Source organism: Podarcis bocagei (genome assembly GCF_964188305.1).
Source record: "Podarcis bocagei genome assembly, chromosome: 8".
Classification (NCBI taxonomy): Eukaryota; Metazoa; Chordata; class Lepidosauria; order Squamata; family Lacertidae; genus Podarcis; species Podarcis bocagei.
This window is the reverse complement of record NC_138133.1, coordinates 8483740-8511257: the sequence shown is the minus strand read 5'-3', so window position 1 is coordinate 8511257 and position 27518 is coordinate 8483740. Positions and strand designations below refer to the sequence as shown.

The 27518-nt window shown below is 45.0% G+C and overlaps 1 protein-coding gene across 1 annotated transcript; it reads right to left on the bottom strand.

Moving 5' to 3' along the window:
* Positions 1-2210: 2210 nt before the first annotated feature.
* On the bottom strand, positions 2211-7830 carry MED10 (mediator complex subunit 10). The gene is made up of 4 exons (XM_081206663.1): positions 7578-7830; positions 4952-5035; positions 4327-4429; positions 2211-2827 (listed from the first exon to the last, which is right to left on the bottom strand). Exons 1-4 carry the CDS (start codon positions 7697-7699, stop codon positions 2732-2734), a joined length of 405 nt encoding a protein of 134 aa, XP_081062789.1. The 5' UTR covers positions 7700-7830; the 3' UTR covers positions 2211-2731.
* Positions 7831-27518: the final 19688 nt, after the last annotated feature.

Sequence of the window (27518 nt, the reverse complement as noted above, 5' to 3'; positions counted from 1 at the left end):
TATTTGGGGCATTTATCTAGTCATCCCATAAACAAGAGTTCTCTGTAAAACAAACACCACTGGATAAACACATTTTTAAAAATGAAAAGTTAAAACACAGTTTAAAACCAAGAGGCCTGAGCTGTGAAAAGTGAGTTGTTGTTGTTGTTGTTTTAAGGGGGGAAACTGGGTGAATGAACAGGTCTCTTCAGCCAGTGCTGAAGAGACCTAAAAAATTGTGTCGGGAAATCTTCTCTGCTCCTCTGCACCCCAGAGGTTTACTAGCCCTCATGTGGATTTCAATAACCTCTTGCAGCGGTTGTTAATGAGGGTGTATTTTCCCCCTTCAAATTAAAATATTACATTAACATAGCATAACACGCTTTGAATATAATTTCCTTTCTGCATTTGTCAGAGATAAATCTTTTATGGGAGTCAAGCACTGCCGTTGCTCTATTTCATGGAAAGCGGGCATCATATTAGACATCACATCTCAGGAAACGTAACATGGCAGTTGCCCATCACGTAAGGGAACCAAGCCAGTGCTCACTGGCTCCCATAATAAGCACCACTGCCAATAAGCACATCTGTGAAGAAGGGGGTTGTGTGAATTGAGGCGGCAGTAGCAGTGCCCTGGAAGGGGGCTCTGATGGGCATTAGTACCAGGCAGGGGCCAGTCATGGCAACATGCCAAGCTCTGCCATTCCCAAGCTGGCACGAGTCCTGAACACACTGACAATTACAGTGATTATTAAAATTGCTGATGTTAACTTGTTCAGGAAAAATGGCACTCTGCTGTTTCACAACAAGCTCATCCCCACATTTTAACACACAGTTTGGGTAGGGCGGGGGGCAGGGAAAAGAGATAAGAGATCTACAATTTCTGGTGAGGGTAGGGTGAAAAGAGAGAAAATGAAAGAGGAACAGCATAGAAATTACTAAGAATTGTATCAGGGTGTGAGAGAAAAGACTAGAATCTATATGGGATGGAAGTAATGGGGAGCTGTGTAGGGTCTGCCCCACATAATACAGGACATGGGTACAAATGCAAATAATTTGAACAGTCCCAGAACTATTTTCACAGAGCAATATGACAAACAGCAAGTCAATACTTCCAAGTTAATCATACCTGCACTTTGCTTCAGACCCTCTATTATAACTGATGAATCATATAGATGAAGAGCTTATTTCCACTATTTGAGAGTGCTTGCCTGGTTACCAACATTGTGTGAGGATTGCTGATAGGTGATCATGCGGTGAAGCTCCACCTTTCTCTCTAAGGCCTTGAACAACTGGACATATGAACTAGTAAAAAATTGTTTGTATGAATGGTATAAACCAGCTCCACCAAAACCAGGCACTTTATCCAATGCATAGATTGTCAAGCATCTATCCCTCCCCCTCCTTCATTAGAAAAGGGATTAGACCAGGGGTCTGCAACCCTTGGCTCCGGAGCCGCATGTGGCTCTTTTACACCTTTGCCGCGGCTCCGGGGCGGATACTAGCGAGGGGAGGAGGCGCATTGCGCGCCCCGACACTCCCCACTGTGGCGGGCGCTGTACTGGCTGTGACGTCGCATGGGGGCGGTGCGTGCGTTAGTCACGCACTGTCCCGACGTCACCTTCCCGCCCGCTGTCAGATCGGACATTAAGGTAAGAAACAATATATGCAGTGTTATATTTGTTTTAAATGTCGCAATGGTTTTGCGGCTCCCAGTTGTTTTTTTCTTCGGAAACAGGTCCAAGTGGCTCTTTTTGTCTTAAAAGTTGCAGACCCCTGGATTAGACCTTTTCATATACAGTACATTTGATAGCTATGCAAATCAGCACTGACTGCTACAGTTGCAGAGTAATGAAGATACAATTATGAGCTAGTTTATAGCTGCCATGTCTTAGTAAGGGTGTATCCCTCCACCAACCCCCACAAACTACCTCCTCCATTATACTGACTGATGCCTTCCAGCAGCAGATGGATATGAATTAGATGCCGCCCACAAGGTATAGCATGTAAATACCTTTGATGATTAAAATGTAGATTGACATTTCTCATCTACCATGCAAAAAACCCAAGAGACCGTATGGAAGTTTGGAGGCGGGGGGAAATAAACAACTTTACTATACAAATTTAATCCAGCAAGGCTGCAACCTAACTCAATATCAGAAGCTTGGCATTTGCATTAACCATACAAAACTGAGCAGGTTATAAAGAATATATCAACTGCACATGCACAATATTGCAAATGTTCTTGTTTATTCTTTCATATAGCATCATAGAATCATTCTACTCTTCCTGCAGACCAAGGTATAATGAAAAAGTATGGACAAACCTATTAATTACCCAGGAAGAGAGATTACAGCAACTATTCTGCTTCTCCATTTGGTAGGTGGCACAGCTTCAACAGCAGACATATAGCTGCCTGACCCCACTTTATATAAGAAAGATATATGCTAAGTAATGCAAAATGGGATCTTACAAAAAGCAATGTTGATAGGCTTGAGCCGGAAGTCCCCTTAAAGCCGGAAGTCCCCTTAAAGACTGTTTCACAGTTGTTGGCTTCTTACTGAAGTCCTTAGAAACCTGAATGACTTCAGATGTTGTACTGGAGAATCAGCTTGCATCTTTTCCAAGAAACAAAACATTTAATCAATGCTTCCGTGGATACAGCACTTTCAGTCCTCTGGTTATGTCAAATATTGCCACAATAACCTATCAGCGGTGTCTGGAGAAGAACACAGTACAATACAGAATGTAATTAAGGAGATGAATCTTCACCCCGAATAGCTTTGTACTTGGCCATGTCCTCTGGGAAGACTTTAGTCAGCTCTTGAATCAATAGGCTTTTGAATTTCTAAGAAGAAAAAGAAAAAGTGTCAAGCAGGGAAACTTTCGCCTTTTATTAGCACTGGGGGTGGGAGGGAGATAGTATTAGCAACAGTACCAACAACCAAGACCACCATGTGCTAGCAGTTTTATTTGACAGAAAGTAAGTAAGGACTTGATCAAGCTACTACTGACCTACTTTATAGTATCTCAGGCACAAATGCACTCTACACACCTGGTGAATGTACATGAAGCCCCCACCCCACTCTGTACCCAACACAGTGGTGCTTATAACTCCTTGTAAACAGAAGGTTTCGGCTTGCACCCAAGGAGGTTAACAAAGTCCTCTGGGAGCTCCATTCAGTTTCCAAAGCAGTTTGCCACTGTAGCCCAGGGAGCGCCTTCTTGAAGGGAAATGTCCAAAGATCCCTAAGGCAAATGGAAGGCTGGTGCCTACATTACACACCTCTAGGGGCCAGGTGAAAATGTTCCTCTTCAACAAGCCATTTGGCTGATTAACATCTGATACCCTTTTAAACTTGTTTTGGGAGGAGGTGGGGAGGGGGACTAACATTTTAGTTTTGTTCTTGTTTTTATTATGAATTTTGTGTTTTTATTTTGTATTTTTATGTTGCGAACTGCCCTTGGATATACAAATGTACGGCACCATACAAATTTAAGAAATAAATACAATAAAAACAAGTCACACGATTCATTTCATCTAGAGCCAAATTAATATTTTAACTTAGTCTTTAGAAAGCTTATTCAGAATGATATACTACACTGCATTGTCACACACCCCACCAGAGTGGCTTATAAAATAAAAATCAAGTTAACAGCAAGATTAAATTAATGAACCAAAGATTAAAGACTTAGCATATTTTTTAAATTGCCTAGTAACGAAAAGACTATGTAGGCCCAAGGGAGCCTTCCTAGCGGTGGATAGCTACACTTCATAAGCAATGTCCCACAGCTAAGGTGATCCTATTTCTAAAGTCATCACATGCCTTCCTTCAGATGTCAGGGCTACCTGGGGGAGCACAAACTGCCCAACTGACTGGCCCCAGTTATTGGCTGGGAGCTATACTTTGAACTGCAGCTCTGAATCGTTTTCAAAAGGTAACCTTGCATTATATCAATGCAATCCAGGAAATTACTGGAGTATAGGTAGGAGTGGCAGAGAGGATCCTTGTGCAGCAAAGGTCACAGTTGCTGCAGTTACTTCAGATGATCCAAGCCTGGACCAGTTAACCTCAAATGACAAAACTGGATCTAGAAACACTCTCAGATTGTGAAAACTCTAGGTACTATCAATCAGTTGCAATTTGCAGACCATTCTTAATTTCTAAATACACTTTGAATTCTTGTTACAGAATTTGATCCTTCAGATATAATCGGTGAAGACTGCCAATATAGAGGCAAAGCCTATCAAGTCCAATAACTTTGCTATATATTTTGTGTTTCATCTTAGTGAGACTATTTATCTATTAGTGAATACATGTTATTTGAGAAACACCTTTATCTTACCTTCATAGTGTCAATTTTGCCCTTCACTTGTTCATTTTTAGCAAGAGCCCTTTCCAAACACTCTTTAGTATAAAGTTGGGGATTACGGCCTTGATCTATATATCTGAGGAAATAAATCGTATGTCAGGTTTGATAGATAGGTTTCCATACAGTGTAAAACAGACCTATAGATCATCTATTCACAACACTTTCTAAAACAAGACACACTAGATTATGTATTAGATATGCAACTAAGAACATGTTGCTGACATTTTTACATCAATACTGAATATACAGGCTACTTTAAGAAGCACTACGACAAGTTCACCTAGCTCAGTTAGCATCAACAAGAACTGCCTTTTTAAACAGATGCTGAAAGCCAAACTATTCCGAGAATTATACCCGAGGGGAGAAAAACTGAGAAAAGGTATGAAGTAATATTCTGCAAGATGCTTCTTAAAGTCCAGAAGAGTAAAGTACCAGAAGAGTACTACTTCTATGCTCTATAGAGTACAGACGTTTGCTGTCTAGCCCTGTTCATCAAAATCATTAAGATGAAGAAGACCAAGATGCTTTTCCCAAGGCGATTACCAATAGGCTTTGGAGATAAGTATTGCCTGTAACCATGTGAAGTTAAAACACTTACTCGAAGACTTCCAAAGGCACACTAATATCATGAAGCTGCTGCCGGCACTTGTCAACATCTTGCAAGCCTGTAACCATAAAATTCCTAGGAGAAGGAAACATAGGTTTATTCATTCCCAGAACTACTAAGACAATAGTCACAACAATTTGCACTAGTCTGTATTCCTATAAGTAATTTTTAAAAGACACTAAAAGAGCATTCTCAAAAATAAAAAGAACCACTAGAAAACCAAATACTGGCAGATCTCAATCCCTTCATTCTCTAAATCCATAGAGGAGGTGGCTTTTCAAAACAATACTGTCAGAGCTGCCCGAGGTCCCAGCTCACAAAGGACCAACGCCAGTTCGTTGTTATATACTAAAGTCTTTATTGAAGTTCATTTTCACTTTCACAGCCGCGGCGTGCAGCTCTACGTCTGAAACTCTAGACCGCTGAAGCTCCGTCTGAACCTCCTCCCCCCAGACACCAGTTTAAGACTCTAGCCTTGCTCCACCTCTTCCTTTGCTCTTTCCTCCTCTGGCTCCGCCTGTCAGCTGGGGTCTCGCCCTTCCTAGACTCTTCTGACGCTGAGTCCCCTGAGTCTTCCCCCTGCCTCCGGCGGGCTTTAGGACCTGGTTCCCAATCCGGGTTTTCTGCTGTCCCACGCGCCTGTACATTCGAACTTGGCGCGCGCGCCCAGCCGGCAACCTTCCTCCTGACCGTTACACTGCTCCTGTCACTGCTTCCCCCTTCGGGGAGGCTAGCTGGACCTGACCTCCCCTCCGTTCCCCCACTCTCCGATAGAGGCGTGGTCAGCCCTGACTCATCTTCTCTCCCTGCTGGAGGAGACGCTGGCCCTGACACATGGGACTCTTCCCCCCCACTACGCTCTGGTGGGGAAGCTGGTCCTGATTTCCAGCTGCTGCTTTGGGAGTCCCCGCTAGCCCCTTGTTTCTGGTGTGTCCCCCCTGGGACCCCCCTTGCCCTGACCATCGCCGCCTCCTTCTGGGAATCTTCTGATTCGCTGGAGAAGCTCATGGAATCTCTCGGGTCACTGCCATACTCCCCTACGCTGCCCTCTGATTCTTCCCCTTCGCTCTCCATTTCCTCTCTCCCCTGTGCCTCTGTTCCTGAGCCCCTGACAAATACGCATATGGACCTTTCATCTATTAGCAATGACCAGCAATGTAACCTCCATTTTTATAGACTTCTGACTACCAGCTGTCTAATCAAAGACAATTTCAGGAGTAAGAATGCAAGAAGAGCCTGCAGGATCAGGCCAATAGCCCATGTAGTCCAGCATCCTACTCTCCTAATAGCCAACCAGATACCTATTGGAAGCTGACAAGCAGAATGTGTGTGTAATTTCACATTTGTAGCTCCCAAGAACTGGTATTCAGGGGCATGCAGTCTCCAACAGTGGAAACTGAACATGTCTTTCTTCTACATGATTCTGTCTAATCCTCTTTTGAAACCACGCCATCCACGATAGTGGCCATCGCTACTTCCGCTGGGCGGCCTCTCCTCGCCGTCGCCGCCCCGCCTCTCGCCACCCGACTCGCCCGCCTCCCTCCAGGCAACATCTCGCGGCACACCAGGCAACATCTCGCGGCACACTAGTGTGCCACGGAACAGTGGTTGAAAAACACTGGCCTAGACTACCTCACAGGGTTGTTGAGAGAATAAATGGGGAGGGAGGCGAACTGTGCAGGACACCCTGAGCTCCTTTACTGGGAGGAAAAGTGGGATATAAACGTAATAATAAAAATACATAGAGTAAGAAGCCAAAGGTTTGGGTTAAGAGGTAAGTTTTCACCTGGGACCTGAAGATGCACAACAATGGCACCTGGCGAGCATCCCTGGGGAAAGAGCATCCCACAAAAAAGGGATCTTAACCATATCACGTTTTTCACTTTTCTATATGACCGCATGCAGGGCAAAGTGTAGAGGGAAAATATATACAAGATCACACATCTTTTGGCAACCTGACACGAGCAAACCACAATCGATACATGATAATGACTTAAAATCAACCAGTACGTTTCCGAGCACAGTTCGAAGTGTTGGTGCTGACCTTTAAAGCCCTAAACGGCCTCAGCCCAGTATACCTGAAGGAGCGTCTCCACCCCCATCGTTCAGCCTGAGATCCAGCACCGAGAGCCTTCCGGCGGTTCCCTAATTGCGAGAAGCAAAGCTACAGGGAACCAGGCAGAGGGCCTTCTTGGTGGTGGCGCCCGCCCTGTGGAACGCCCTCCCACCAGATGTCAAAGAGATAAACAACGACCTGACATTCAGAAGACATCTTAAGGCAGCCCTGTTCAGGGAAGTTTTTAATGTGTGACATCTTAGTGTATCTTTGGTCTTTGCTGAAGCCGCCCAGAGTGGCTGGGGAAACCCAGCCAGATGGGCGGGGTACAGATAATAAATTATTATTATTATTATTATTATTATTATTATTATTATTATTATTATTAAAATCGACAACTTAATATCAAATAAAGCGACAGTCGATTAACCCACTAGGGTATAATGGCGCACAAGGAAACAGCCGCTCCCCACAATACTGCTCTCGCCAGCCCCGAGCCTTCGGAGCAGGTAGCTCTGGGGGCGCAGGGAGAGGAGGGGGCTGAGAAGGGGGGGCACTCACAGCTTCTGGTTGAGGCCCGCCTGGCTGCTGGGCTGGAAGTCGCTGACGATGATGCCCAGCTGCCGGATGTTCTCCACGAACTTCTCCAGGTGCTCCTCCAGGGAGTCGAACTTCTCCGCCATCCCTTCGGGCCTGCCCGCCGGCGCTCCGGCGATGGAAGACCCTCCCTTCCTCCTCCTCCTCAAAGCTCCCTGGCGGCGCCCGTTGCCAAGGGAGCCGCCATCGAGGCCGTCGCGGCCACTTCCGCTTCCGGGTCCAGCCGCGCTCGTTCCCTCTTCTCCCCTCCTCCCAGCGAGAGGATTCAGCTGCCTCTCCGGCTTAGGCTCCGCCCCCACGAGAGAGCGAGAGAGGGGGCGCATGCGCAAGCCGCCGTTCTCAACCTGTGGGTCCCTAGACGTTGTTGGACTACAACTCCCATCATCCCTCAGCTCTGGCCTTGCTAGCTAGGGGTGATGGGAGTTGTAGTTCAACAACATCTGAGGACCCACAGGTTGAGAAAGGCTGGCAGGCTTTTCATAGTGAGGGGCGGGTTAATATATTGCCCCGCCTCCTGCTGGACACCGCGGCCGCCGCCATTGGCCAGACGAGATGCTAATCTGCTTTTTCCCTTGTTGTGAGCCAGAGAAGCCATTTTTGTGTGCTGCTCGTGTTCTTATTCCCCCCTCCCCGCAGAAACACACGCTTCATTTTTTATATACCGCTTAGAGGTTGTTGTCCCCCCCCCCGCGGCAATTAAGCGGTTTCAAAAAGTCAGGAATAAAAATATATACGTCCATCATAAATTAAGTGTCCAACTGATTCTCGGGATTATATATTTATAATTGATACATATTATATGTATATATATTTATTTATACTCTGCCTTTTTTCCTTGAAAGATGAAAAATATTTTTAATAGGGCTGCACATGGGGTGGCTGGTCACACATTTTATAATCAAAGAAGGGGGTGATTTGCTCCAGTGGAATAGCTTTCCCTATTTTTCTCTCTCTACTTCATCAAAGGATGACAAATGTTTCAATAGATCCACTTTAGTTTCAAGGTTACTAGGAATTATAGCTCTGTGATGGGTAAGCTCTGGTGCCCAGAGGTCTTTGAGAGAAATAATGTGTTTCAAATGTGCTAATAATAATAATACAGTGGTACCTCAGGTTACATACGCTTCAGGTTACAGACTCCGCTAACCCAGAAATAGTGCTTCAGGTTAAGAACTTTGCTTCAGGATGAGAACAGAAATCGTGCTCCGGCGGGTCGGCAGCAGCGGGAGGTCCCATTAGCTAAAGTGGTGCTTCAGGTTAAGAACAGTTTCAGGTTAAGAACGGACCTCCGGAACAAATTAAGTACTTAAGCCAAGGTACCACTGTAATAATAATATCATCATTATCTGGCCTGGATAGCTCAGTTGGCTAGAGCATGGTGCTGAAATGCCATGGTTGCAAATTCAATTCCCTACCCAGGGCAGTTACATATTCCTGCGTTGCAAGGGGTTGGACTAGATCAGGGGTTCTCAGCCTGGTCCAGGGGTCAGCGACCTTTTTCAGCCATGGGCCGGTCCACTGTCCTTCAGACTATATTTTGGGGAGGGAAATGAACAAATTCCTATGCCCCACAAATAACCCAGAGATGCATTTTAAATAAAAGCACACATTCTACTCATGTAAAACACACTGATTCTCGGACCGTCTGCGGGCAGGATTTAGAAGGTGATTGGGCCGCATCCGGCCCACGGGCCTTAGGTTGCCTACCACTGGCCTGCTCTCTACAGCCCACAATTGGACGTTTCAGGATTCTAGGTGGGCGGTAGGGGTTTCTACGGCACAAGCTGAATCCCATCGAGCACTGGTGGGCGGTAAGGAAATTTTACCATCAAGAAAGATGCATTTATGGGTGGTAGGTATAAAAAGGTTGACTTCCCCTGGACTAGATGATCCACAGGATCCCTTCCAACTCTACAATTCTTTGATTCTGTGACTGGGTTGTCCCAGCCAATCTGGGCAGCTTTTAGCAAAATATGAAAACACAGTAAAATCTCAAACATTTGCTGTGGGCTAGTGGACCCCAACACATTAAAAACTTCGCTGCTCACAGCTCTCTGAGTATGACCCTACAATGCATGCATTTACAACCACCTCTTTGTCACATTTGCACTTTATATTTTTTTACGGCTACACTTTAAAATATTAGGTGTACATCTAGAATGCATAATGCATGAAAACGACCTCAGTTGTTCAGTAAAGCTGAAACTTCTCAGCTGCCCAGAGTTGTTTTAATCATGATGATCTAACGGCAACATAATTCTTCTTTCTTTTTTTTATGGCAGCAGGCGTAGCACTTAGTCTTGTTTTTCTTATACAATGTAAAAGAACAAACCAGCGTTTGTGATTAATTATCAGCCCTGTACCTTCTGAAACCTAAGAAGCGCTGAGCTTGCAATAACCAATGCTAAAGCAGCTCTGGACAATGGCACAAGATATAAATCTTACATTTTACCAATGCAGAGTCTCTGGGCCTGCCATATCTATCAAACAAATAACATCAATATTCAGAAGTACTTTATTTTCCTGAAGGTAAATCAATATTTTATAATAATTGGCGTCGTTTACAAATGCCAGGTGCTTACTGTTTTACAATACTTCCTGGGGTCCCGTCCCCCCTTTTGCTATGAAAAACTCGGGAGTTATTTCTGTTATCTTTGCTTGCCTTTGTTCCTTTGTTACTTCATATATAAATATATATGGGAGAGAGGGAGAATGTCTCTATTTCTGCCACCTTGGTCAATAACTAGCAACCTATGTGTGCTCAGATTTCTTTGCAATAAAGCTTTGCCAGTAACTCCTCTGAATTTATCAGATCTGCAAATGTTTTTGTATTGTTGCAAGTCCAATTTACCCCGCTCCGAAACTTTCCTATTATATCAGATGTGACCTGCACAGTTCCCCGCCCCCAGGTTCGTGTGAATTTGGGGCTTTCTCCAACAATCTGCTGGGACAGGTTCAAGGCTCTTATGTTGTTATACAAAGGCCTGAACAACATGGGTCCAGGACACTTTAAGGACCACCTGAGCCCTTGCATTCCAGCCTGAGATCACCGAGACAACGCTGTTTGTTCTCCCTCATATTGTGACCTCAGCTATTTAGTGATGCTGATCCCATACTGTGGAACACTCTTCCAGCAAACATCCTCACTTCTGATTTTCAGGCATCTCTTGAAGACATTTTCATGCCGACAGGCCTAGGCAGTTGTTTAAAACTTTCTTGGTTTGCTAGTCATTTTAATGATCGTTTTATCCTGCTTTTAATGGGTTTTTCATGGTTTTTATGTTACAGTACAGCATCAGGATAGTTCATGAGAGGTGTAGTATAGAAGTACTAAATAAAACATGCTCCCAGATCTCTGCATGTATGCTTAGTTGTATGACAAAGCACACCATGTGCAAGCAAGTGCCGGACATGTGGTTTAGGTCCTCAATCCAGCAGTTGGGCTGCGTGCGAAGACTCCTGTTTAAAGACCAATAACGCTTGGGAAGGGAAGAAGAGGTGCTGTTTAGTTCTCCTTGCTCCTTCATGAACAGCTGATCAGCACTATTACTGTGTTTTGGAGAAGGCATGCATGCAGTTGGGTCAGAGCCATAATATTTTGCCCTCACGGCTACTTTTTATTTTGTTTCCAGGTGATCATGCAAATTAAGCCTACGCACGTTATGACCCACTGGGTGAAAAGCAGCACACTAGCTATGTATGGCAACTGAGGTTAACAGGGTTTTGATAAACCTTGTGGTTTTCCTTCCTGAAAAAACAAGACCTGGCGCACCACAAGGCATAGCTACATAGCTGTCAAGTGTCCCTTATTTGAAGGGACAGTCCCTTATTCCAGCGCCATGTCCCGCTGCTGTGCCTTATTGATGGATGTCCCTTAAATGTCCCTTAAATGATGTCCCTTAAATTTCAAAGGAAGCAGCTCCTCTCCCTCCCTCCCTGCCGGCCAGGGAGGAGGGAGGCTCCAACTGTGTTGCTTGGTTGTGTTGCTCACCCAATAAGAAGTCTAAGAACGACTGGGGGGTGGAGCTTGCATGCCTTGTGCTGATCAAATCAGCTGCGTTCCCTGGGGACTCACCTTTGCTCAGCGCTTCCCAGCGGAGAGGTGACGGTGGTTTTCCTTGAGGCTTTGTTTGGCTGCTGGCTGGGCTTTCTGCCTTTGGCTCAGAGGGGCTCAGAAGTTGAACATACCTGTGCTGAGTGCTCAGATCAGAATTGGATAGATACATCATAGACGGCCCACTCACCCTTGCCAGCGAAAAGGTCTGTCTGGAGCGGGGGCACATGGTGGGGGGAAAGGAAAGGAGATCTCGTGGGGGAGAGGCTGTGTGTGTGTGGCTAGTTAATGCAAGCTGAGGGGGGTTTTGAATGCTGGACGCCATTTTGTTGCACGTGCTGCTGCAAACTTTGCTGTGCAAAGCCAGGCCGGGGAGCCATCTTAAGTTGAGGCTGCATAGGCCTTGTGGTGCATGCGATTCAGATTCTATTCAGTTGAACCTCTAGTTACAAAGTTGGTTGGACAGTGTTCTCGAAGCTACCAGCATGAGTTTGACCAGACTGCAGGAGGACAGGAAGACTGGAGTGCCTGGAACAGGTGAGGCTGCAGGTCCCTTATTTTCAAGGCTGCTGCTCCCTTATTTTCAAATCTGTAAGTTGACAGCTATGTAGCTGTTGCTGGGTTGTGTTTGGTCCAGTGGGCCACATCAATTAGAGCCTGAAAGCCTAATAGAGACCATTGCTTTTGGCTGACTTCGATTTAATATAAGTACCCATATCAACATGGGAGTGCGAAAGTACTTTTGCACACTCGGGTTTATGGTGAGGAGTTTGCCACTGGGCTGTTGAGGTAATGTGAGTGGCGTTTGGTTCCTCAGGCTCAGGGGATGGTGCCTATGAGAGTCGTGGCTCTGACTCTCCAGGACCTGGTGATATTGGAGGTTCTCCTGAGCCCGTCTCATCAGCCTCAGGCACAATGTCTTCTGATCTCCAGCAGCAGTTTAAGAGCCCTGAATCTGGTCTCACTCCTTAGCTGGAGACTCTATAGCTTTTGCCTTTTGAGTTTTGATAGCTGCTGGATTCTGCAGCTAAGCAACGGACCTCTGTCAGTGTCTCTCAGTACAGCATACTAGATAGGGCTATAAAATGAGGGACTCTCCACATATCCTACCATGAGCTTCTTAGAGAAAGGGTGGGATACAAATGCAATTAATTGAGAATTCCTCTAACCAGGAATGCATTGTTCAAAGCCAAAACAGTGACTCACAATTTTCACCCTAAGAGAGCACACACCTAGTCAGGAAAAGGTGCTGAAACAGCAAAGAAGTGCATGGCGTATTCATCGTGCCAAATACATTAAGGGGGGGAATGCAGAAAATGTGTGCACTGGTGCTTTTTGTTCTCGCAAGCATATGCCGAAACTGAGACAACAGGAGCAAAAAGAAGAAGAAAACCCCCACTTCCTAGCAAATTATTGTGCCTAGAACTGCAGCCCTACCGCCGGGAGAAATGGCAGTTGCATGCCTTGTAATTTATAGATCTGCATGTTTAAATGGCACAGGGGATTTGGAGGAGGCAGTGCTGGTTCATACACTCCCATCTGTTTTGCAAGACTTCCCTATACTTTAATTAGTCCATATCGGAGACATATTAATGAGTACGGCAGAATAAATTGCTTGAAACCCACACCATAGAATACCACCGCCTTGATGAACAACAACAATTTACTTGAGTAAGCATTACGTTCTCATTATATATGCCATTGGAAATGTATAGGGCGAAGAATCGTCCAGTCCCATAAAGTTAGCTATAAATTTCAAAGATTACAGCTGTCCAAAAATACTGTTCCTGTGTGACTGGCCAAGTGTGCCATTCCTCTTCAGATATTTGCACTAGTTTCCCTTCCCAGATACGACACTGTCAAAGTCCACCCTGTCTTCCTGCCCTTCATTCCTGTGCTGCCCCTGATGTTGCATGCACCATCTCTACCCTTTCTGTCCATTCTTCCTTGCTGCCCCTTTATGCCTAGAATTCATCCCCCAAATGGTAGTGCCACCGTTCTCCCTTCCTACTTAGGGCACTTCAAAACCCACTTTTTCGTTCCCTTTTTGGTGCCCTCCAGATCATGCAACTCCCTTCACCTCTCCCTGTCTCCATTGTTAAGTCTTCCACTGCTGAAATGTGGATCAAAGTAAAGGTAAAGGGACCCCTGACCAGTAGGTCCAGTCGTGACCGACTCTGGGGTTGCGGCGCTCATCTCGCTTTATTGGCCGAGGGAGCCAGCGTACAGCTTCCGGGTCGTGTGGCCAGCATGACTAAGCAGCTTCTGGCGAACCAGAGCAGCGCACGGAAACGCCATTTACCTTTCCTCTGGAGTGGTACCTATTTATCTACTTGCACTTTGACGTGCTTTCGAACTGCTAGGTTGGCAGGAGCAGGGACCGAGCAATGGGAGCTCACCCCGTCGCGGGGATTCGAACCGCCAACCTTCTGATCGGCAAGTCCTAGGCTCTGTGGTTTAACCCACAGCGCCACCCACGTCCCTTGTGGATCAAAGTAGGGACCTCTTATATGCTTGCTTCCTTATGCTGCTCCATAAAGCTCCGTGTACACTGATCGCAGTATGTAATAGGAGGGGACCTCAACAGAACAGAACAGAACTGTACGGAACAACCTTACATTTACAGAGCAAAATATCCTTTTGAATTATATACCCAGCACATGGAACCTTATAAAAGGACAATATGAGCGGACTCTCTGTGCCCTTACCACAGCGAAAAGACTGACACTGATGAATTGGAAAAATAAAAATGCGGCTCCCTTCTACAATTGGACTGAAGACTTATACAAACTCGCAACATATGAGCAACATGCATATAAACACAGACTTGCCATGGACAAATTCAAGGATGTTTGGAATCCAGCCTTACAAATACTGTAATAGGTTAAGATCTGGTGAAGTACAATTAAAACCTTGTAAAATATACAGGTGTTTTGGTGTGGGTGGGTGTGTGGGTGTGGGTGTGTGTGTGCCCCTTTATTTTCCTTTCTACACGGGTTCTGTTTCTCCTTTTCTGTTTCTCTCTTTTATTTACGTCTCATCATGTTTAGTGCTCTGACCTATCCAGCACAGGTAGCATTCAAAGTTAATCCTCTACCTTCAATAATATTAAGGCAAGGTAGATACTATTAAGTAGAAGATTGAAATGTAACATCCTTTAAAAAAACATTTTATTGTTTTTAGCAAAACATGAAAAACAGTCCAAGGAGCTTAACATAAAATAACAACAGTAAAGGAACAGTTGCTGCAGTAAACATTCTTGGAGTTCTTCCCGTATGTTAAGCGCTGTGTTAAAACCAATTGAAGAATAGACCCATAAATGGTCATCTAAATGTACTTCCCCATAACTGTCCATGTGTATGTTGGGGTTGCCTTCTTTGTCCATAACTCTTAATATTTTGTATAAAAGGATACCAAATAATGGGGAGGAATGTCAATTGTTGTGCATCCTTGAATGTGTTTTCATCTGATTTGATAGGGCATTTTTTATTTTATTTTTTGGCTAACACAATATTACAGATGTGACCTTGAATTCAAAGATAGACCCTCCAGAGTATGTCAAAATGTCAGATACTTGAGAAAGGCCTCAGCTCTTACATACCCAGTAGATTGTTGTGTTCCGTGACAGAGTCTGTCCTTGAAATTGCTAAAATATCAGAAAGCCACTCTGCTGCAACCACCGGCAGAGCTTTCTGCCCATGTTTCTGGGAACAGCACCCTTTTTGAGATACGACAGGCACTCCCAAGTTGTGGTTCTGGAAACAACTGAAGATATTATTGTGCTGACAAGGCAGCACCTGCAGGTAGTCATTCGCTGCTCATGGAAGAGTCACAAAAGCTGTTGGGAGTCAAAATCTGCAGCTTTAAATTTGAAGGGGACAGCTGAGTGTTTGTAACTGGAAACTAGGACACCTATACAAATTGCTCTCTTGGAATCTGACGCAGGGTTTTGCAGCCTCTCTCTGAAAGGATCGTGTTCTCCTCCCCTATGTTTTGCTTGTCTTTTTTCAAACAAAATAAATATTGTAGAAACGCTATAAACCTCTCAGTTCTCTCTCACTCAAACACTGTTTGTTGTTCCTAGAACTTCTCATTGCGTAGTGACATTGTGTTACTAGTTCTCCTGCACATTCACATGAAAACCAGCTGAAAGACGTAGCAGGAAGTTGGATAAATTTGCCGCTGATCTTCAGCAAACACATTAAAAAAAGCAATAATCCAACAGCTCTCCCCATGGCATGGATTCAACCTCCGGGGATCAAGTCTCACAACTTCCCCCTTTTGGTCTGGTCTCTGGTTTACGTCAGTTCCTTCTTCCCTAAAGACCGTGGCACATTTTCCCTAGGTTTTCTAAAGCCTCCCAGCTCTTCGAGTTGATGTGAATCTTTGTTATGTGGTCAAAATAAAAAAATTCCTTCCAGTAGCACCTTAAAGACCAACTAAGTTAGTTCTTGGTATGAGCTTTCGTGTGCATGCACACTTCTTCAGATACACTGAAACAGAAGTTGCCAGATCCTTCTATATAGTGAGAAGGTGGGGAGGGGTGTTACTCAGAAGGGTGGTGGGAATGGGAGATAGGCAGATAGCTGAGAGAGCCTCTTGACGACTCTTAACGACTGTAATAGGTCTTACAGGAAAAGGCAAGGGGTGGGAAGGTGAGAAATGGTTTAGTTATGTATAGTGAGATAAGAATCCAATGTCTTTGGATTCTTATCTCACTATACATAACTAAACCATTTCTCACCTTCCCACCCCTTGCCTTTTCCTGTAAGACCTATTACAGTCGTTAAGAGTCGTCAAGAGGCTCTCTCAGCTATCTGCCTATCTCCCATTCCCACCACCCTTCTGAGTAACACCCCTCCCCACCTTCTCACTATATAGAAGGATCTGGCAACTTCTGTTTCAGTGTATCTGAAGAAGTGTGCATGCACACGAAAGCTCATACCAAGAACTAACTTAGTTGGTCTTTAAGGTGCTACTGGAAGGAATTTTTTTATTTTGACTATGGCAGACCAACACGGCTACCTATCTACTATTTGTTATGTGGTGTTTATTAAGTTTGTGTGTTCCTTTTAAATTTTGTAAACTGTTCAGGGAATTTGCATTAAATGGAAAGATGGTACAGGAATAATGAATTAGTTTACTGGAGTGAATTCGAATAAGCCCGTCTAAAGGGAAGTCTTCTTTCTGCACATAACTTAGTCTCTTTCTGCACAAAACTGCTCCATTTTGGGGAAGCCTTGTTCCTCCTTTCTCTTGCTTTCTGAGAAGTTTTGCTTGTAGGTTTTTCCCTGCTTTTGCACACACTGTACGAACCTGCTCTTCACGCCTAGCTGAACCTGATTGTTATATTGTTACATGCTATGATCAATCACTAGTAACAGACATTCTAAGCTCATGGAAAACAAACTGTACCTGTTCTCCATGCCTAGCTGATCGTTATATTGTTTGTGCCAATTAATCCCTAGTTACAATTCAATTAGGAGGCTTCATGCCTGTCTAGTTCTAGCTCCGATTCTCAGCCTTCTCTCCATCAATGATAAATGATCACATGTAATCCCCACCTTTCACATGTAATTCCCGCCTTAGTACTTATGTTAACCAATCACAAGTTTCTGTGTGTATGTATCAACCAATCAGCCACAGGCACACTTTTGGCAATGCTTGCAATATTCAATAAAATAGGCTCTCAGGGTCCGCCCTGACAGACGCCTCATGTTACACCTGCCTCTCTCGTCTCCCGTGATTTTTCATTTCTACATCTGGTGACCCGACGTGCCAGATCCCTTGCGCAGCCGAGCAGTCAGCCAGCCTCACACTTCACTCGACTGGAGAAGTCTTAGCCGGCTACACCGTGAGTATGGGGGGGGGAGCTTACAAAGTCCCAGAAAGTGCATGCTACTGAACTGCTTCATTTAGTCAGACAGAGAGGTGCAGGTGCTCATGTTTCTTTAAAGGAAATTGAACGTTTGTTATGTGAGATTGCATTCCAATGCCCCTGGTACCCTGAGGCAGGCTCCTTGGGGGTAGAGGCATGGCAAAAGATTGGAAAAACCTTTTTTGCAGAGCCCAGGGCTCCTATCCACTGTCTGCTAACTTGGCAGAAGTGCGCAGATGCCGTGGCAAAATTTGGACCTCAGGCGTCCCAGGCGTCTTCCTCGGCCCCTGCATCTCTGTCTGTTGGAGACAACCCCCCTCCTTATCCTAAGCTTTTGCCTCCTGCACAATCCTGCCAATCCCTCCCTCCTTTGCCTGCTTCCAACCCATCCACCCCCCCTTCCCCCCCTCCTGCATCTGCTCATACAGGAGCTGTGCCCACCCCCATCCCCCCTTCCCTCCCTCCTGTGTTTCCTTTGCCTGCATCTCAGCCAACATCCACTTCCCCCCCTCTTTCTCCCCCCACTCTTTCTCCCCCCCCCCACTTTCTTCCCTCCCTCCTTCCACCCCTCCCTTGCCTGCCTCAGCTCCTGCCTGTTTCACGGGAGATGTCCGTGTTGCACTTTCCCAGGCAAGGCAGAAAGGGCTCCTATCCTTAGAAGAAGAGTCTGAGTGGGCTGGGGTGTTGCCATCTGCTTTCCCTATTTCTTATGCAAACCCAGGCACAGCACAACAACAGGTGCTATATGAAACCCTTTCTTATTCTGTAATGCGAGAATTAAGAAGGGCCATTGTGGATTCCGGTTTGAAATCCACTTATGTGACAGGAATGCTGGAGGGAATAGCAACTGCTTCAACTGCAATTGCCCAGGTCATTTTGCTAAACAATGCAGAGCCCCTGGCAGGGGTGCAAACAGGAATGGTGATGCCAATAAGGCTAAGCCTTCCAAGAAATGCCCAAAGTGCGGTAAAGGCTATCATTGGGCAAATCAGTGCAGGAGTTCGGGAAACTCCTTAGGGGCCCCACTCCCGGGCCAGGACAAATAGGGAGCCCTCCGCCGTTAGTCTCCACTATTAAAACCATCTCAAAGGATACACGCTCTGATTTTACCATCAACTTAATTAATCAAAAAACCAAAGACACTGTTTTTACCTGGTGAAATTGTGTTTATGACCACCCAATTGGCAGGCCCACTACCTCCTAAAGTCGCAGGTTTAATTTTACCCAAATTTTCTGCGGCCAAAGAAGGAATCCAGGTTATTCCAGGAGTTCTGGATCCTTTATCCCACTCTTGATATCGCCGCTCTGTGAAATTGACTAATGATTGTGATGCTTTTGTCTCCTTTTTCAGTAGGTCTGAATATATCTCTTTAGTTGTTTCTCTCTTAGGAGTCCCTGGATTGGCTGTACGGAATCGTATGAACATTAATTCTTTAGCTTGTTCTGCAGAAGAAGCCCTGAATTTTACTTCACAAGCTTCTCACCTTTTGAATAAAGAACAGAGTGAATTTCACTATGGACTTTTACAAAATCGTTCTGCTATCACTATTTGCTGATGCTTCATCATTATGGATGTGAATCATTATGGATTGCAAAATCTTACACACCACATTACACAAGACGTTGGTTTTTCTGGCCTAATCTCTTTCAATATGCCCTTGTCATTATATGCATCTTAATTTTGTTATGTTGCTTCCTTCAATGCGTTCCTGGCCTCATAAGCCTTTTCTCTCGGCTTCTCTCTCCCCCTCAACCACCTAATAAACTCCTTGCCGCCTACTTTGCGAAATGGCAACACCAACAGTAAACCTAAGGTGAGATGTGGACGGATTTATTTTGGGCATGCGTTGGCAAACCACGTATCCCGAAGTATTCTTGTCCCATCGATCCTGGACGAACTTATTTTGGGCATGCGTTGGCAAACCACGTATCCCGAAATATTTTTGTCCCATCGACCCTGGCGAACTTATTTTGGGCATTTGTTGGCACACCACTAATCCTGAAATATTTTTGCCTTATTTACCCAGAATGCCTCGCAAACAAGAAAAGAAAGGGGGAGATAAAGGGAAGTCTTCTTTCTGCACATAACTTAGTCTCTTTCTGCACAAAACTGCTCCATTTTGGGGAAGCCTTGTTCCTCCTTTCTCTTGCTTTCTGAGAAGTTTTGCTTGTAGGTTTTTCCCTGCTTTTGCACACACTGTACGAACCTGCTCTTCACGCCTAGCTGAACCTGATTGTTATATTGTTACATGCTATGATCAATCACTAGTAACAGACATTCTAAGCTCATGGAAAACAAACTGTACCTGTTCTCCATGCCTAGCTGATCGTTATATTGTTTGTGCCAATTAATCCCTAGTTACAATTCAATTAGGAGGCTTCATGCCTGTCTAGTTCTAGCTCCGATTCTCAGCCTTCTCTCCATCAATGATAAATGATCACATGTAATCCCCACCTTTCACATGTAATTCCCGCCTTAGTACTTATGTTAACCAATCACAAGTTTCTGTGTGTATGTATCAACCAATCAGCCACAGGCACACTTTTGGCAATGCTTGCAATATTCAATAAAATAGGCTCTCAGGGTCCGCCCTGACAGACGCCTCATGTTACACCTGCCTCTCTCGTCTCCCGTGATTTTTCATTTCTACACCCGTCCAAGACAGAGAACCAAAGAACCTATATCTTTTACTTCGATCCCTATTGTTTTGCTGGTTTTGCTTTAACTATTTATTTGTGCTTTTATCTTGTGAACTGCCCTGAGATCTAATATATATATAAATAAATACTCAGACTTCACATGCACACAGGATGATGATGATAGGGCTGGAGTATGAGTTAGCCCATGGGTAGGGAAACTAAGACGTGGGTGGCGCTGTGGGTTAAACCACAGAGCCTAGGACTTGCCGAACGGAAGGTCGGCGGTTCGAATCCCCGCGACAGGGTGAGCTCCCGTTGCTCGGTTCCTGCTCTTGCCAACCTAGCAGTTCGAAAGCACGTCAAAGTGCAAGTAGATAAATAGGTACCGCTCCAGCGGGAAGGTAAACGGCATTTCCGTGTGCTGCTCTGGTTCGCCACATGACCCGGAAGCTCCCTCGGCCAATAAAGTGAGATGAGCGCTGCAACCCCAGAGTCGGCCACGACTGGACCTAATGGTCAGGGGTCCCTTTACCTTTAGGCAAACTAAGGCCCGGGGGCTGGATGTGGCCCAATCGCCTTCTCAATCCGGCCCATGGACGGTCCAGGAATCAGCATGTGTTTACTTGAGTAGAATGTGTGCTTTTATTTAAAATGCATCTCTGGGTTATTCGTTCATTATTTTTTCCCCAAAATATAGTCTGGCCCCCCACAAGTTCTGAGGGACAGTGGACTGGCCCCCTGCTGAAAAAGTTTGCTGACCCCTGAATCAGTTTCAAATGTTCCCCCTGATTAATCAGGCAATATTGGTTTTAGGGGGGGGGAAATCACCTACAATTATTTTCAATGTTTCCTTGGCATCCGTCTGTCTCAAGAGACAATGGAGTGTGCCTCCAGAGCGAAGTCAAACCACATTAGCAGCACAAAACTGACCTCCCTGGGGCAGTGGCGTAGCGTGGGGGGTGAAGGGGGAGCCGGCCGCACCAGGCGCAACATCTGGGGGTTAGGGTTAGGGGGCGCAAATCCACGGGTTAGGGGGCACAAATTACCTCCCTCCATAACACGCACAGACATTTCCCCTTACTTTCTAGGAGGAAAAAAGTGAGTGTTATGGTGCAAAAAATACGGTACTTGCCTTGCCCCGGGTGCTGACAACCCACGCTATGCCACTGCCCTGGGGCACAAGTCTGGGAAGTGTGTCTGGAGGCCCCAGGCTGCCCAGATGGCAAGACCCCCCTCTTGACCTCGCTGATGTGGTCCAAAGCAAAGCAGAGCAAGACGTTATGGCACCAGCTTGGCTTCAGGGGTTGCCAGAAGGAGGCATACAAGGTGCTGCACTCTGGATTTGTGTAGGATTTACTCCTTAGCCTTTTTAATGTAGGTTCTCAGAAAAACTACACATGGCTGGAAGGCCAGTCAGGCAGTAGATCCTAAAATACATATATTTACAATTATTTTGAATGCAAGTACAGTGGTACCTCGGGTTAAGAACTTAATTCGTTCCAAGGAGATAAATAACTATAAAACCTACTCCTGGTGGAGCTTTGATGAGTGAAGTGGGATGGGCATGGGACTTCTGTTGCAACAGAATATTAAAGATTCTTGCTTTCACTGGTTCCTGCCTCAGCTCATTCATCTCTGACGCATGACAGACTTGGTGGAATCTGACTCCCTTAAAAGGGGAGTTACTTTGTTAAAGCCCCTTCCCCTTATATTCTGTTAACACCTTCCTGCTGAAAAGCGGGGAAATTGGGCCATGCCTCAGTTGGCCTGCTGGTGTGTACCTAAACATGCAGACACTGAGTGTATCTACATACGGGCTTAATATACAGTGGTACCTCAGGTTAAGTACTTAATTCATTCCAGAGGTCCGTTCTTAACCCGAAACTGTTCTTAACCTGAAGCACCACTTTAGTTAATGGGGCCTCCTGCTGCTGCCGCGCCACTGGAGCACGATTTCTGTTCTAGTGCTGAAGCAAAGTTCTTAACCCGAGGTAATATTTCTGCATTAGTGGAGTCTGTAACCTGAAGCATCTGTAACCTGAAGCATCTGTAACCCGAGGTACCACTGTACTTTTCAGGGATAGAATTTAACATCGCACCAATGCAATTGTTTCATCAGCGTAAGCATTTCCACTTGCTAGATGGAAAAATTCCCCTTCTTCCCCCTCCCCATGCCCCTTTCTGGGGGTTTTCTTGCCCCTTCAAAGTGGATTTGGGGGGAGGTGCAAGGGAAGGCGGGAAGGAAGCTCTGTTCTGCCCACAGAAGTCTTTGAGATAGATTCCACTAGGTTAGTTGAGACGCCAATACTTTGGCCACCTCATGAGATGAGAAGACTCCCTGGAAAAGACCCTGGTGTTGGGAAAGATGGAGGGCACAAGAAGAAGGGGACGACAGAGGACGAGATGGTTGGACAGTGTTCTCGAAGCTACCAGCATGAGTTTGAACAAACTGCGGGAGGCAGTGGAAGACAGGAGTGCCTGGCATGTTCTGGTCCATGGGGTCACGAAGAGTCGGACACAACTAAACAACAACAAGGTTAGTTGAATCCGGACCCAAAACTTCACATAGGTAGTAAAGATTTAGAAGAAGAAAAGGGTGCTGTCTGCTTTGCAGTACCTGCATCTGTAAAACAAAACAGAACTTTTTCTTCAAAAGTTTTCATAGACAAATTCAAACAGATTAAAATGCATTAACTGATTAATAGTGCAATTCTGTGTGTTACCTCCGAAGTAAGCTATTCTGTATTCATTGGTGCTTACTGCCAAGTAGAGATTGGGGGGGGGGTTTCGATTCAGTTTGCATTTAAAGCCAAATTTATCAAATCTGCACTTTCTGAAACAATATGAGAACAGAAACACAGCCATCCTTCAAAATTTGCACTTATCTTAATTTTGTGATGCAATTCTTCCACCACAACGTATGCAAAAGGGCATAATGAAGAAGACAGTGAAAGGGCAATGGCAATAGAAATAATAAGCTTTTATATTTTATATTTTACATAGGGAAGCATGCAGCTAAAAATAAAAAAGCTAACTAAAACGTATATGTGTTCTGCACATGACATAAAATATATAGCTCCAGCATGATTTTTTTGACAGCAAAGTCATTGATAATGTCATCACATGCTGAGCTATGAAGTTTATCACCTTCTAGGCATGTAAGGCTAAATGCAGGCAGCTTTCCTTATAACATTTGTCCACGGTTCATTCTTGATCTTGTTCAGCTGTGAAAATGACCTTTCTCCTAAGCAGTTTGTTACCATTAAACTCAAAAAGAGCCGCAATATTGCCTCTACATTAGGGAGGGCCAGCTACATCTTATCTTGGATGATGACTTGAGGGCATAAATGTTTTTTATCTGATTAATTTTGCTTGATCTAAGCATGGAAGTGCTGTATTTCCCCAATGAGGTTAGCATCAACATGATCAGGGTAGTCTTTCATCAGAAATTTGATACCTTCACACAATTGTTTTTCTGTGGCACCTGAATCAACCAAGAATTTGGGGGGGGGGGTGCGCAACATTTTTAAGTTGGTTTCAAGTGCATCCACCATAGGCATAACAGATTTCACTCAAAATATTTCTCTTGAACAAAGCCTTTCATCAGCATCAGGTGTATCACCATCATGGGCTACCGGTAGTTTTTTCATCATTCTCTTTCTTTTATTTACACACTTGCAATCAACATCAGGCAAATATTATTTTGCTTTCCCCGGGTTTCTTTTAGGAACCGAGATACTAATGTGCAAAGTTTTGCACATGTGCCAAGGGCTACCTGTGTATCCTGTAGTTTTTGTGGAGCTGGCCTAAGAAATGATTCCACGAACACTCAAATCCCTCCATTTTCTCCTGAAGAATGGCAGGTTATCTCTTTGTATCACTTTATTCACTGTCCCATGAGCAAGGATATTGATAATTGAATCACAACTCTCAGCTGAAGTACGCATGTGGTGTCAAAGAAATTTTGGGTACCGTGGAATTAGGACCCAGTAATAATCTCAGTATTGCACAGCATTTTGTAGAGGCAGAAAGGAATGCATATATTTGATGTACAAAACCCCTTTTTCTTTTTACTGAATCTAGGCAGCTGTCGGATGGAGCAGAGTCAACATGATTCAGTCAATAATGTCCAGCACATTATTTCTGCACACGTTTATAAAAACAATATGACATAGTTGTCAAACCAGAATGAAAATTTTGGAGCCTCTTTTCCCTTTATTTCTTTATTTCTTAACCAATTACAGTGGAACCTTGGTTGTCAAACGCTTCGGAAGCCGAACAATTCAGAACCTGAACACCGACAAAGTGAATGCATCCATTTTCGAACGCGCCTCAGAAGGCGACCGGCTCCCAAGGTGTGTTTCTCCATTTTTTAAAAAGGAATTTGCCAACCAGCAATTGCGCCTCGGTTGTCGAACACTTTGGAAGTCAAACAGTCTTATGGACTGGATTACGTTTGATAACCAAGGTTCCACTGTATGTGAAATCTGATATTTGTTGTGTGGAACAGGGTATTTAGAGGTTCCTCATAATCTGTGGTCCTAAATTGTGGTTTACGTAGTTTATGCATAAATCCAGCACCGTGGAGGACAGGGGACACTAACCTTCCCCAAAAAAACCTTTGGAAAGCAATTCTTGGAGAAGTTGTTTGCAATTGCACATAAATAATAGGATAATGGACCGCGGGTGGCACTGTGGGTTAAACCACAGTGACTAGGACTTGCTGATCGAAAGGTCGGCGGTTCGAATCCCCACGCGACGGGGTGAGTTCCCGTCGTTCGGTCCCAGCTCCTGCCTACCTAGCAGTTCGAAGCACCCCAAAGTGCAAGTAGATAAATAGGGACTGCTCTCCAGTGGGAAGGTAAACGCCGTTTCCGTGTGCTGTGCTGGCGCTGGCTCGCCAGCTGCGGCTTAGTCACGCTGGCCACGTGACCCAGAAGCTGTCTTCGGACAAGTGCCAGCTCCCGGCCTCTTGAGCGAGATGAGCGCGCAACCCCAGAGTCGGTCACGACTGGACCTGTTGGTCAGGGGTACCTTTACCTTAATAGGATAATAATAATAATAATAATAATAATAATAATAATAATAATAATAATAATGTAGGAAAAGCAACAACAAAGAGATCCTAGAGATAGAAAAACAGAGTGGCACACTGTTGAATGGTAAAAAGTGAAAGCCACCATTGTTCTAATAATAATAATAATAATAATAATAATAATAATAATAATAATTTATTATTTATACCCCGCCCATCTGGATGGGTTTCCCCAGACACTCTGGGCAGCTCCCAACCTAATATTAAAAACACAATATAGCATTAAACATTAAAAACTTCCCTAAACAGGGCTGCCTTCAGATGTCTTCTAAAAGTCAGATGGTTGTTTATTTCCTTGACATCTGATGGGAGGGTGTTCCACAGGGCAGGCGCCACTACCGAGAAGGCCCTCTGCCTGGTTCCCTGTAACCTCACTTCTTGCAGCAAGGGAACCGCCAGAAGGCCCTCGGCACTGGATCTCAGTGTCCCGGCTGAATGATGGGCGTGGAGATGCTCCTTCAGGTATACAGGACCGAGCCCCTTAATGGGTACTTAGTGGTGTTTCTGTGTTTCTTGGCATCTTTGTAGTGAAAACTTGGAATAGAAGAGCAGTGACAGTGTTCAAATTTAGACCAGAAGTGCCAATAAGAATTTCAGTGATATATGATGCTAGACTTTCTATCTCTATGGAAGTTTTAGAAAAATGACCAGTGGAGCAGCAGGCAGTGGAGAGAGGGAGATCTATACTATCATTTACCCAGGGTTTTTTCAGGGGGAACTCACAGGAACTCAGTTCCAGCACCTCTCAGGTGGGTGCCATTGATATTCTAAGAGAATGAGGGAGATGTTCATGGTAAGTTCTGGCACTTCTTTTTCTAGAAAAAGAGGACCGCATTTACCACATCAGAAGCCACAGCTTCACACCAAATGGCATAATAACACAACATCAGCTCAGACTTCAAGTTATAGTACTACTGCTGCAATGAAAGCACTTTCTAAAGGACATGGGTGGCGCTGTGGTCTAAACCACTGAACCTCTTGGGCTTGCCGATCAGAAGGTCAGCGGTTCAAATCCATGCTACAGGGTGAGCTCCCATTGCTCTGTCCCAGCTCCTGCCAACCTAGCAGTTTGAAAGCACACCAGAGCGAGTAGATAAATAGGTACCACTGTGGCAGGAAGGTAAATAATGTTTCCATGTGCTCTGGTTTCCGACACGGTGTCCCATTGCACCAGAAGCAGTTTAGTCATGCTGGCCCCATGACTCGGAAAAGCTGTCTGTGGACAAACACTGGCTCCCGCAGCCTGAAAGCGAGATGAACTCCGCAACCCCAGAGTCGCCTTTGACTGGACTTAACAGTCCAGGGGTACTTTACCTTTTTACCTTTATGCTCCAAACCGGGGGGGGGGGGCGCTGAAAAAAGCAGAATGAAATCTGGGGGTTGTGGAAGAAATAGCAGTTCTGAAAAATGTTTTGGGGAAATATTGATTAGGTTCTCAGCAACAAATGTGTGAGTGAGTAGTATCCCTCCTAGGGAGAAAGATGAATGTGGGAAGACATTAGGTTTTGCCATGTTCGGAGGCCTCGATTGTCTGTCTAGGACCCTTGAGAGTGCTGTACCCAATTGCACAGATGCTGCTTCTGTATACAGTGGTACCTCGAGTTAAGTACTTAATTCGTTCCAGAGGTCCGTACTTAACCTGAAACTGTTCTTAACCTGAAGCACCACTTTAGCTAATGGGGCCTCCCGCTGCTGCTCCACCGGAGCATGATTTCTGTTCTCATCCTGAAGCAAAGTTCTTAACCTGAAGCACTATTTCTGGGTTAGCGGTGTCTGTAACCTGAAGCGTATGTAACCTGAAGCATATGTAACCCGAGGTACCACTGTACTAACTTTAGACCAGAATCCTCCAGCAGCATGCCATGAAAACATAAAACTTCTAAGGTTTTTCTGTAGGTTGTGGGATTAATGGTAACCCCAGGAAGAGGCAGAGATCCTAAACATCCATTCAAAGCAGAACTGTCACTTAGCAACCACTTTAGGCACCTATATGTGGTTATAAACCTTTCTTCTTCCTTGCCTTTGCCAGAGTTTCTATGCAACTGTGTAAATTAGATTTCTCCCCAGTGTGTTACCACAAAACGAAAGGTATCCACAAACATGCATGATATAAATGTGCCTCAATTTAGTTTTATGATAGGAACACCGATGTACTGTTGCTTGACGACGGTAGCCTGTCAATCAAAATTCACCTTCAGCATGAATTTGCAGGAAGGCTGAAGGCAAACCCCACCCTCC